An 11,571-nucleotide genomic window follows, 5' to 3' on the forward strand; every position below is an offset into this window, starting at 1 on the left:
TGCTGACTTTTGTCTCTATTCAGCAATGATTCAATCTCACGACTTGACAAATTTTTACTATCATAATCAGGAAATTAAACTTTGTTAAATAAATATCAGGAACTAGGCTAGTGAGAAAACTGATGACAAGACCTTTGAATAGTTTTACAGGCTTTTTCATGGATTACGATGTGAGTAGAAAAGGTATTTCTTAATTTGCTAGTGTAATTTTGATGAAGATTTATACAAATACGTATACATGAACATTATTTATCTGCACAAACAATTAGGATAAAACATTTATTAGTGGACCAGATATTAACTCTTTTTTTTAAAAAAAAAATAATAAAAAAAAAAATATATATATATATATGAAAGAGAGATGGATAGAATCCGATGCAGTAGCCCAGTTATCTCTTTTAGAGCGTTATTCCTTTTCTGGACCATTTTATGTTACGGACAGCGCCCACAGGGATTATGATATTTGTAATATTCACAAAGTACATTGTTGGTATATTTTTGTTTGAATGGGAAATCCCTAGAGATTAGGAATATGTTTGGTGAACAGCCAAATTCAGCTTTATATCAGTACTTCTTGTCAAAATGTTTCTTTCTTAAAAATATTTTGGGAGGCTAACAGCTTTTGTTTCGTTTATTTGAGAAGTGTTTTTATTAATAGTAGTTTGTATTTGATTAATATTTTGAATAGTATTTTTAAGCGTCAACTTACGAAAAAATATGAGTATAATTTGTGACCTATTTATTACTACTAATTAACAAGGTGGATCCAAAATTTGTAAGAAAAATAATGTTATATTTAATAAAATACAAACATTATTAAAGAAATATTGGTGAGAATTTTTTTTTTCAGCTTCTAAAAACACTTAAAAAATAACTTGTACTCCAACTAAAAAAAACTTATTTATTCATTAAAAGCTTAACTAGACTTTCAATATATTCTAAAATAAGCATTTTTTTATTTTTCAAAAGTTAGGCCAACCAACTACAAAATACTCCTATTACACTTTGTTTTTTTAATTTCTTATTTCTTCTCTTATAATAAACTTTCTCAGATTCATAACTTGTCTCTCCATTTTCAATTGTCGTCAAGTTAAAGCAATTTCCATTTTTTTTTTTGGGTCAGTTTATATATAGATCTGCAACTATTTTCGTCCTTCATTATCTCTGTTTCCTTTCCATTTACGAATTTTTGAAATTTATTATTTGCTGTCTGACAGATAATATCTCGTCTAATTTAGCTGGATTTTTTGTTGCCAAATAAAGGTTTGTTTTTTCATAACCACCTTTTTTTTTTTCTTTAATTTCAAGTATGTTGTTTGATGGGTAGAATTGATCTTGTTATAAGAAGAAAAAAAAAAGCTGGAAATTTGAGTTCTTTACATTTCATATTGTTGCAGAGAATAACATATTGTAATAAAAATTCATCAAGTTCATTTTTGTTGTTGTTTTCTTTAGTTCTTTTTATTGCTTTGGACATTTGGTGATAAGGGTGTTAATGGGATTGGTCTTTGTTATAGAAAAAAGAGCTGGAAATTTGAGTTCTTTACATTTCATATGCTTGCAGTGAATAACATATTGTAATAAAAATTCATCAAGTTCATTTTATTTTTTTTGTTGTTTTCTTTAGTTCTTTTATTGCTTTGGCCATTTGGTGATAAGGGTGTTAATGGGATTGGTCTTTGTTATAGAAAAAAGAGCTGGAAATTTGAGTTCTTTACATTTCATATTGTTGCAGAGAATAACATATTGTAATAAAACTCCTTGCCGAGGGCCTGTGCACCCCCGGGATTAGTCGGGGCTCAAAGAGACTCGGACACCCGGTGCTAGTCAAAAAAAAAAAAAAAAAAAAATTCATCAAGTTCATTTTTGTTGTTGTTTTCTTTAGTTCTTTTATTGCTTTGGACATTTGGTTATAAGGGTGTTAATGGGATTGGTCTTTGTTATAGAAAAAAGAGCTGGAAATTTGAGTCCTTTACATTTCATATGCTTGCAGTGAATAACATATTGTAATAAAAATTCATCAAGTTCATTTTTTTATTTTTTTTTGTTTTCTTTAGTTCTTTTATTGCTTTGGCCATTTGGTGATAAGGGTGTTAATGGGATTGGTCTTGTTAAAGAAAAAAGAGCTGGAAATTTGAGTTCTTTACATTTCATATTGTTGCAGAGAATAACATATTGTAATAAAAATTCATCAAGTTCATTTTTGTTGTTGTTTTCTTTAGTTCTTTTATTGCTTTGGACATTTGGTTATAAGGGTGTTAATGGGATTGGTCTTTGTTATAGAAAAAAGAGCTGGAAATTTGAGTTCTTTACATTTCATATGCTTGCAGTGAATAACATATTGTAATAAAAATTCATCAAGTTCATTTTTTTATTTTTTTTTGTTTTCTTTAGTTCTTTTATTGCTTTGGCCATTTGGTGATAAGGGTGTTAATGGGATTGGTCTTGTTAAAGAAAAAAGAGCTGGAAATTTGAGTTCTTTACATTTCATATTGTTGCAGTGAATAACATATAGTAATAAAAATTCATCAAGTTCATTTTTGTTGTTGTTTTCTTTAGTTCTTTTATTGCTTTGGACATTTCCCTATAAGGGTGTTAATGGAATTGGTCCTGTTAAAGAAAAAAGAGCTGGAAATTTGACTTCTGTACATTTCATATTGTTGCAGTGAATAACCTATTGTATTAAAAATTCGTCACGTTCATTTAATATTTTTTTTTTTGGGTTGCATTTGTAGGTGCATAGTTGAAGATGGAAGGTTCCATAGTTCGAAGGGTTATTCCTTCTGATAACAGTTGCCTTTTCAATGCTGTTGGGTAAACTTTATTTCCATTTTTCTAATTTCCTTTCTCTGATTTTTCCAATTGGAGTTGAGTGGGATTGTGATTTCTTTTTATGCAGTTATGTGATGGATCGTGACAGAAACAAAGCCTCTGAGCTAAGACAGGTTCCAATTTTTCCCTCGAAATAACTCTGTTAAAGCACTTACTCATATGTTGCTAATCAAGGATGGTTATGTATACGGCTAGATTAGCTTTCATGCTGTTATTTATATTGATTTCATATGTGTGATGTCCTAGTTGTAGTCTTGTAGAGTGAACCTTCTTTTATTTATTTACTTGGGGGAATATTGGAGAGAAACTGCTAGTGCTGTAATCGTGAAATATAAACTGTCTCTCTGTGGCTTTCTTTTCTATATCTAATGGTAACTGTTTAGCTGTGGGACTTATATGTAACACTTTTTCTTGAGCTTTTGAAAAGCCTCTATGTCACGGTTTGTTAAGCAGTTTCTGTGATCTTCAATCAATCATCTACTCCTTAATCTTTCTAGTTAGGGCCAGCTATATAGTACTAGTCAATTCCGCTCTATTTAAACTCTTTTCATTCTTTTAGTCAATTATACGTCTTTTAAGCCAAATAAGGGATCTCTAGAATTAGTGGTTTTGTGGTATTCACATTTTTCCCTAATATCATAGAGAAACTTCCCCATTTAAGACTAACCTGAGTGTCGATCTGTCTTGAAAAGTGTGTCGAACGAATCCACTACTATGAGGACTAAAGATGGTATCGGTGATCTCACCCATCCCTGAGATGATTTATCTTTACTTTTCAATAGAAAAGATACTATTGTTTTTTCTTATGGATCACTGTTACTTATCTCGAGAGGTGGTGAAACACCTCACATCATCTGACCGAAAGATGATTTTTAAATTCAATCTCATGCCTAGGGAACCAAACTACATAAGAAAAAAGTTTAATGTAGTGAAAAGATATGCCTGAGGTTTTTGGGTACCAGATTTCTTCTTAGACATCGATGGTTGGACAGGAATCTAGGCTTATAGTAATAGTTTTTTAACAATTTGTTCGCCATAGGGGAAATTCAATTCAGGAAAATACTTGATAGAAAAGCTACCGGTTTCTGATTTCCTGGTTATTTAGTTTTATGATTGAAAGATGACTCAAGTTTATAGGTTGATATGGTTTAGTGCTTGGAATATTGCGTAAAGCTAACTCCTCCTCATCTATGACACTTTATACATTTCAAAATTTGAAGGTTATAGCTGCAACAGTGGCCAGTGATCCAGCAAAATATTCTGACGCCTTTCTTGGGAAGTCCAACAAAGAGTACTGTGATTGGATTCTTAACCCAGAGAAATGGGGAGGTATGTCTATGCTTGTTATCTGTTTTAAAATTATCTTGTTCTGGCATTATTTTAACTACTGGAGTCCTGTTAGGATAAAAACGGTGACTTCACTAGTCATCTATCCTTTTTGGTCTCTCCCGCAGATGTTTGTTGTAGAATTAGGTGATCAAAGCTTAAAATTAGCTCCATGTCTTCTTTGGTTACTGATCTGCTTAAAATTTGTACCACTGTGTGCTGAAGTAGTTGTCCAGAGCCTTAACATTTAAATTTACTGTGGAAGAGTATGTCTTTAACCCCGGTTGATCTATGCCTCCTAATGTTTAAGGACACTCTTATGCCTCACGTTATTGCCTGTCATATTGTGGCTGTGGTCCTGAGGGTGGGCTGATGATAATGCTTCTCAGCCTTCCATAAATATTTTACTTAAGTCTTCATTGCCTTGCTCTCTGAAATGCGTAAATGGTATGGGATTACTGTAAGGTTTTGAGTTTCAGCTGAAGTTGAGAAACTTTTGCAAATTAAGCCATGGGTAAAACTCGTGAATTACTGCTTATAGTTACTTAAAAGGAACTATAAGAGTGAGAAGGCTATAACACTAGTGAATTGCAGTTTTTCTGTTGTATGAACAAATATTACTTGTTCATATTGCTTATGTGTTTGGCCGTGCTTCTCAAATATACAACTCGGTATTCATGCATGTCCTTACTTTTTTGATATTTTACATTGGCTACTAAAGTGGAAAACTAGCTTCTTCTTCTTCTTTTTTTTTTTTTTTTTTTTTTTTTTTTTTTTTTAACTTTTAAAGATATTTAGTAAATGAAATGTCTTGCTCAATTGAAAATTTTGTGTAATTACTTCATGGGAGGGAGTCCCGTTTCTCTTTTGCTTTCTACAGTATCTTCATTGGAAGAGAAAATCTGGTTACTTTTTCTTTCTGCTATATCTTCATTTGAACGGGAGATTGGTCAGTAAAAAGGATTATTATGCTGAGTCAGATGCTTAATATGAAAGGTATTAGCTGGGTAGTGTTAGCTGATAAGATTTAAGAGATAAGAGGGATTGGGCTCTGAAAGTAACTTCACTTGCAGTGATTTGGACAATTCGGAGCAAGAAGCGAAGAGCTTTTATCTTCCAACTTGCAAATCTCATGTTGCTTCTTGGGATTTTTGGAGCACCTGTGGGATCCCTATAACACTGGAGGATTGGAATCCAGTTTAGAAAGTGACATCTATCTATAGCTTTTCTTTATTTGTATACCAGGGAATCCCCTTCATGATGCAATAGAAGTTTATTTACTTATCAATCTACCAAGTTGCTTGGGATTGAGGTGTGATTGTTGCCTTCTGTTGTATCAGAAAAAGAAAAAGAAAAAGGTGCATCATCAATAAATGTGTTGTTTATGGCTATGTGCTGCCTTTATATTTTACTTTTTTCCTTTAGTCAAGTCTATTTTTCGGCATCGTGATTAGCTGGATGAACTCTAGTTGCTGCTGCTTAGGAACATCCCTTTCTTATTTAATCATTGAGGTTCTTGTTATTTGTTTTGTGTTTTCTGATCTATGTTTCTTACCTTTGAAACACTCTCTCTCTTAAGGTGCCATAGAGCTTTCAATATTGGCTGACTATTACGGACGAGAAATTGCAGCCTATGATATCCAAACAACACGCTGTGATCTGTATGGACAGGTTTGCATCTAGGTAGTAGGATGTGTAATCACCTATTTCTACATGAGTAATTCTTCAATTCCTGAGTCTTCTGAACCACCTTTATATGGCTTAATGTGAAACAGGGAAAGAACTATCAGGAAAGAGTAATGCTGATTTATGATGGACTTCATTATGATGCTTTGGCTGTATGGTCTCTCTGTCTCTGTCTCTCTCTCTCTCTCTCTCTCTCTCTCTCTCTCTCTCTCTCTATACATGCGCCTTCTTGATCATTCTATTTCCGTTTAGGAAGAACAAGGGGAGATTCAATTTTGTGAAGATTTTTAGATCCTGCGAATAGATGGACTGTAGTCACAGATAAGGTCCTATGTCGGACTTTGTTTGGCCTCTTATCAAATTAATGAATGAATAAAATGATTAGTATATGAGATAGGATTTGTGATCTGAATCTAATACCAAAGATCGCTGAAAAAGGACAGATGACTGCTGTACTGGGTTAATCTGATGGGTTTTAACTGCTTTTGGGTCATTTTGTTTTTACGCTTATCTTTATTTAATTTTTGTTGGGTTATTTGTGAAATCCTAAGTTTATGTAATGGTAGGTTCTCTTTATACCGTCGATCCCCTCTCTGGTGGAATTCCTAATGTTTTTTGGCATTTACCCGTCATAAGAAATGTGAAATTATTAGGTGTTGCCGTGCTGGTTAGTAGTGTGAAATCATTAAGCTAACATTTGTATGAAGAATTTCCTATCTTTTGACAAAGCTGCATGAAGCTAGATTTCCATTTTTAAGTTTATATTATCCCACTAACGCCTCGTTTAATGTGTACAATCAACAGATGTCCCCTGCTGAAGGAGCTCCGGAGGAATTTGATCAGACAATTTTTACTGTACAGAGAGATGGGACTGTAGGACCGGCTGAGAGGCTTGCTCTTAATCTGGTTAAGGACCAACAAAGGTAAGCGTCCTTTTAAGCCGAAAATGATTGAAGTGTTTTAAAGCACGCTTTATCTTGACACGCCCCTCAAGTAACAAAGAGACTAACTTGAGTTTGAGTTGGGAGAGTTTATAATGGCCAGATGATAATGGGCTCAAGTTTCTATACTCGTAATTGTTTTCTTTAGTTTTCTTGGTTAAAATGCTTGTCTGATCTTTTAGTAGAGGAACTAGTGTGTGTATTGTGTTCACTGTGCTGGAGATCTCAATCGTCTGTACTTCAAATTGATTTTTTTTAATTTTCTTGTGAATAATGATTTTTATGCTCTGTGGGTGTTGGAATGAGTATGCATTGATTTAATTTCTCTACAAAGTAATATGTTGCCTAATCGTGTTAATTGTTTGTGAGGGAGTTAACCAAAAGTTGAAACCCGGAATAAGCACTTTAGAGAGTATGATTTTTATTTTAGAATAAATAGAAGTAACACGGAACGTAATAACAACATCCCAGTGTAATCCCACAAGTGGATTCTAGGGAGGGTAGGATGTACACAGACCTTATCTCTACCTTTATGGGGTAGAAGTAATACGGAACATATGTGTTGTAAATTTAGCCCCTATAAGAAAAATGAAAATGGAGTGACATTAGACAGCATTATGGTGCCCAAATTCGAATTGTTCAGATTTGTAGGTTCAGTCTTCCAGGAGAATGATGTGTTAGAAGATGACATTTAATTACAATAGGAAGTTTAAGGTGGGGGAGTGTTAAATGAGTGTTATCCAGATAGATATAGGATCTATGGGGCAATTACTTTGAAGTACATTTTGTGCTACAGCCCTTCCTATCTGATAGAAAAGGATCCCATGATCCTGAACTGATCTTACCTGGGGTCGCAAATCCCAAGTTTGCCTATGAAGAGCGGATCTAATTGTATTAGTGTCTATACACTGGGGATATAGAATGGTTGTGAGACCAACAATGTCATATGAGAGCGAATGTTGAGTGCATGCAAGCTGGCACGGACATCACGGCTATCAAAAAAAAGGAGCAAATGTTGAGCTTATATGCCTAAACATATCATAAAATGTATGTAGTGGAAATGTGAATGTTAAGATTGGACAAGATTAGAAATGATCATATCAGATAGAGGGTTGTAAGTAGCGCACACAGAAGATCATAAGAGAAAGCCGCTTGAGATGGTTTGTTTATGTGCTACGTAGACCTTCATATGCTCCGGTCTTAGCTGCAACGCTATTGAGGTTCAAGGTTAATAGAAAAAAGACGAGGTTAACCTTAAACCCCATGGAGGGGAGTTGTCTAAGAAGACTAACAATCTGGTGAAATCAAATTGCGTTTCTAACTAATCATGTGCAAAGCCAAAACTGGATGAAGCTGTTCAATCAGTGCCATTTGGGACCTGGCTGTTGTCGCCCCTGGTTTGGTGGATCAGGATTTCAAGGCATCTATCAGATATAAATTATTAAAAAAAAACCTGCATCTAAAATTCTTGTGATTTCCTTCTGTGGAGATAGAAGATTTCTTGAGAAGGATTTATTTTTTCGATAAAAACAACATATCGAGGACTAAGCATGCAGAGTTTTCTTTACCTTGCCAACCTTTCCATAACCCTCAACACTTACCTTGCCAATCAAGGACTTAGCATGCAGGGTTCTAGATTCTGTGCATTTTGATGTTATTGGCATGATAAAAAATGTGGTTTTTGAGGGCTTTAGTTTACTTTATACCTTCCCTTTTATCGTCTGCTAAACTCGGAGTTGACTTACTTTGATATCTGAGCTTATTTTGCTGCGAGGAAATGAATGGCAACTATTTAAAGCTACTAATTACTATACCATTTTATCCATTATTGCCACATTGCAGGAAGAGGAGCTACACTGACACGGCCAACTTCACGTTGCGATGTGGAGTTTGCCAAATTGGGGTCATTGGCCAAAAGGTTGGTGTCTTGCTTGTAATTATTCTTCTTACTTTCTTAACTTGCCCTTCTTTAGCTAAAAGTTGCATTCCTATGCAGGAAGCTGTAGAGCATGCACAAGCAACTGGACATGTGAACTTCCAGGAATTCAAATAAAGGAAACCCAAATAAGGAAACAAGAAACCACACAAAACATATTCGATTATTTCTTTGTACAAGTGGAAACCAATTTCATATATAATACGAAGGTGTGGTCTCTATGCAGTGTTGTGCTATAGAAAATTGTATCCCATTTTAGACAGAGACGAAGAGAATTAGGGATAGCAGAGGGTGTATTGATGGAAGAAATAAAGCTTTGCCATGCATTCTTGTAGAAGTATTTGTAACAGAACTATGTCATCCTAATGTGTCATTTGGCTTTGTATTACTGTAGCTGCGATTCTCGTCATATTTTCTGATAATTAAGCATCATACTGCAATTACAATGTGCTCGGGCCAACATTTCACTGAGTTTTACGTTTGATCTCGAGTTTCGCATAATCGCGTGTAATATCCTTGGCTGCATAGTCACAACACAAGTTCCTCTTAATAACGGTTAAAATAGTCTAATGAGAAAGCATTTGTTCACATTCGTAGTTGCAATAAGTTTTCTTTTTTAGTGTTAATTCGTTGATCAATAATAATAATGCAAGTAACTTGAACGTAGTTACTCGATGAATTCTTATTATTGGGACTTAAAGAGCCCTTTTTACTGAACCTCTCTGTAGGGTTTATTGGTGCTGCAGAGGATCAAGAGACCCTAAATTAAAGAGTTAACTCCTCTTATTGAATCTAAAATCATAGCCATGGAAGTTGAAGGCTTTAATCAGTTTATAGTACTGCTATGCAGTCAATTTCTATCTTTGCATCCAGGGGTAATGCAGCAGCCTGAAAAGTTGAACGTGCTGGTGCAGGTTCTGGAAAATCTGCAATATATCTACCCATCACCCATGTTAGTACATCTTTTGAGACAAACTTCAAAATGTAATATGAACACCTTTCATTTTCTAAAGATCCAATATGGTATCAGGTTCACCAATAGCATTACTGGCACTGGACCAGTATGAAGATTAAAGGGTATGTGAATGATTTAAGTTTGTACACTGACGGTGCAATTCACACCATCAGTGCAACTTAACTGGTTATAACATGTTATGTTACAATTTGAAGAGTAACCTATGCTATAGGTTAATTTTACGTCGCCTTGTGGTGTTAGATCAGAAAGGTGACCACATCCCTTTCCGAAATTGGCTTAATCTAACATGATATTAGTACTAGTATGAAAGCTAGTTGTACTCACATTTAGCATAAAATGCATTGATTTTCTGGAAGTCCTTTAGATGTAGGTTAATAATATCATTAATATTAATTTTCAGCATTAGTAATCAAAACAAACTAAGGAAGCACAGAGAATTTAAGAGGGTAGTGAAAAGGAATACAAAAACAATTATGTATCATACATGATTGTTGTCTTAACAACTGAAGAGTAACTAACACCACCAGCTTTAAGTATCTCCCCAATATTCTTGAGAGCCTGAAGATTAATTAGTATTAAACTCAGATTTTTTTAATCTGAATGGTAAACTGCAAAGTGGGATTTATTAAACAAAGACCTGTTCTGTTTGATCCTTCACACTGTCTCTGATATGAAATTTCCAGTCTACATTCAATCACAAAACATAGAAATATGAAGCAATGGAAAAAGGACAGGAAAATGTTATTATATCACAAGTTAAAATGATTTAATTAAAGATTAAAAATAATTAACTGAGAGTAAATGTCACAAACCTCAGGAACAAATTTGATTGCTTGAGAATATGGCCCCACTGCAGCTGGTGCCTTATCATCTCAGTATTAATATAAATAGCCACCTTTTTACCTAATATCACAAGTAAACTTTAGACAAATTAGCAATTATCTACGAGAAGTGATTAATAAGAAAATTCAAAATGCTTTTCTTTTTTGTGTTAATAGTCTGGTTAGTCAAGTTGTCAAATCAACCCGTTTAGTAACTGTGTTTGGCTAAGTCATATGAAAAGTGCTTTTGTTAGTAATTTACGTTAGATCAATACTTTCTACTTTTGTTTTTTCTTCAAACCCTTAATTTGCTCAGTCTAAATTTAAAAGTCCGAAAAATACAGACTAACCCCGAAGCTTGTATGCAGTCCAATCAGAGATCAATGCATCAATCAAAAATTAGTGTCAAATTACGGGGAAAAAATTACTCTACTACTATTTCTTTTTTCAACTTATACTTAAAGGCTAAAAACAATATTTATTAGACGGTTACTATTCAAAATCAATTATTTATCTTCACCAAAAATTTAATCAAACATCTTCATTTCTTAACATAATTTTTTTAAGGACAAAGGTGCAAATATACCCCTCAACTTAGCGATTTAGAGCAAATATACCGTCATTTAAAAAGTGGTACATATATACCCTTACCGTTACACAAATTATGCAAATATACCTACGTTAAAAAAATGGTGCATATATACCCCTTCCGTTACACAAATTGTGCAAATATATCCCTGTCATTACACAAACGGTGCAGATATGCTCTTTTCGCTGACAATTTTAAAAAAAAAAATCATTTAACTTATTTTTTAATTAATGTCACGTGACTTTAAAAAATAAGTATATCCATGTTTTTAAGTTGACGTATTTTTAAAAGCCACGAGCCAGTATTTTTTTCTACTGGACTGTCTGGTTCATTTAAAACAAATATATCCTTGGCTTTAAAAAAAATAAGTCTAATCATTTTTTTAAAAGAACCAGATCCGACCTACAAAAAAATTACCACATGATTTTAAGAAAATAAGTCTACTTAAAAAATGAATAGACTTA

General features: G+C 33.7%; 2 protein-coding genes across 3 annotated transcripts in view; one reads left to right on the forward strand and one right to left on the reverse strand.

The window, feature by feature from the left end:
• The first annotated feature begins 977 nt into the window (after positions 1–977).
• On the forward strand, positions 978–9,114 carry LOC132617491 (OVARIAN TUMOR DOMAIN-containing deubiquitinating enzyme 2). Of its 2 annotated transcripts, XM_060332495.1 has the most exons (10): positions 978–1,118; positions 1,218–1,263; positions 2,736–2,814; positions 2,900–2,945; positions 4,053–4,161; positions 5,738–5,829; positions 5,934–5,996; positions 6,649–6,767; positions 8,628–8,703; positions 8,782–9,114. In XM_060332495.1, the coding sequence occupies exons 3-10, from the start codon at positions 2,750–2,752 to the stop codon at positions 8,836–8,838; spliced, it is 627 nt and encodes a 208-aa protein (XP_060188478.1). In that variant the 5' UTR covers positions 978–1,118; positions 1,218–1,263; positions 2,736–2,749; the 3' UTR covers positions 8,839–9,114. The 2 variants fall into 2 exon arrangements, with proteins under 2 accessions (XP_060188478.1, XP_060188479.1); XM_060332496.1 differs by lacking the exons at positions 978–1,118; positions 1,218–1,263 and adding an exon at positions 1,388–1,410.
• A 393-nt stretch (positions 9,115–9,507) lies between these two features.
• Positions 9,508–11,571, reverse strand: part of LOC132617579 (reactive Intermediate Deaminase A, chloroplastic-like) — an 8,049-nt gene continuing 5,985 nt past the window's right edge. Inside the window, exons 2-6 of the mRNA XM_060332619.1 lie at positions 10,490–10,600; positions 10,335–10,381; positions 10,177–10,255; positions 10,022–10,063; positions 9,508–9,647 (exon numbers count right to left, since the gene is read on the reverse strand). Coding sequence (XP_060188602.1) covers positions 9,553–9,647; positions 10,022–10,063; positions 10,177–10,255; positions 10,335–10,381; positions 10,490–10,600 — 374 coding nt within the window. The 3' untranslated portion in view covers positions 9,508–9,552. The remainder of the gene's footprint in view (positions 9,648–10,021; positions 10,064–10,176; positions 10,256–10,334; positions 10,382–10,489; positions 10,601–11,571) is intronic.

The sequence above is a fragment of the Lycium barbarum genome, chromosome 11, assembly GCF_019175385.1.
Source record: "Lycium barbarum isolate Lr01 chromosome 11, ASM1917538v2, whole genome shotgun sequence".
NCBI lineage: Eukaryota > Viridiplantae > Streptophyta > Magnoliopsida > Solanales > Solanaceae > Lycium > Lycium barbarum.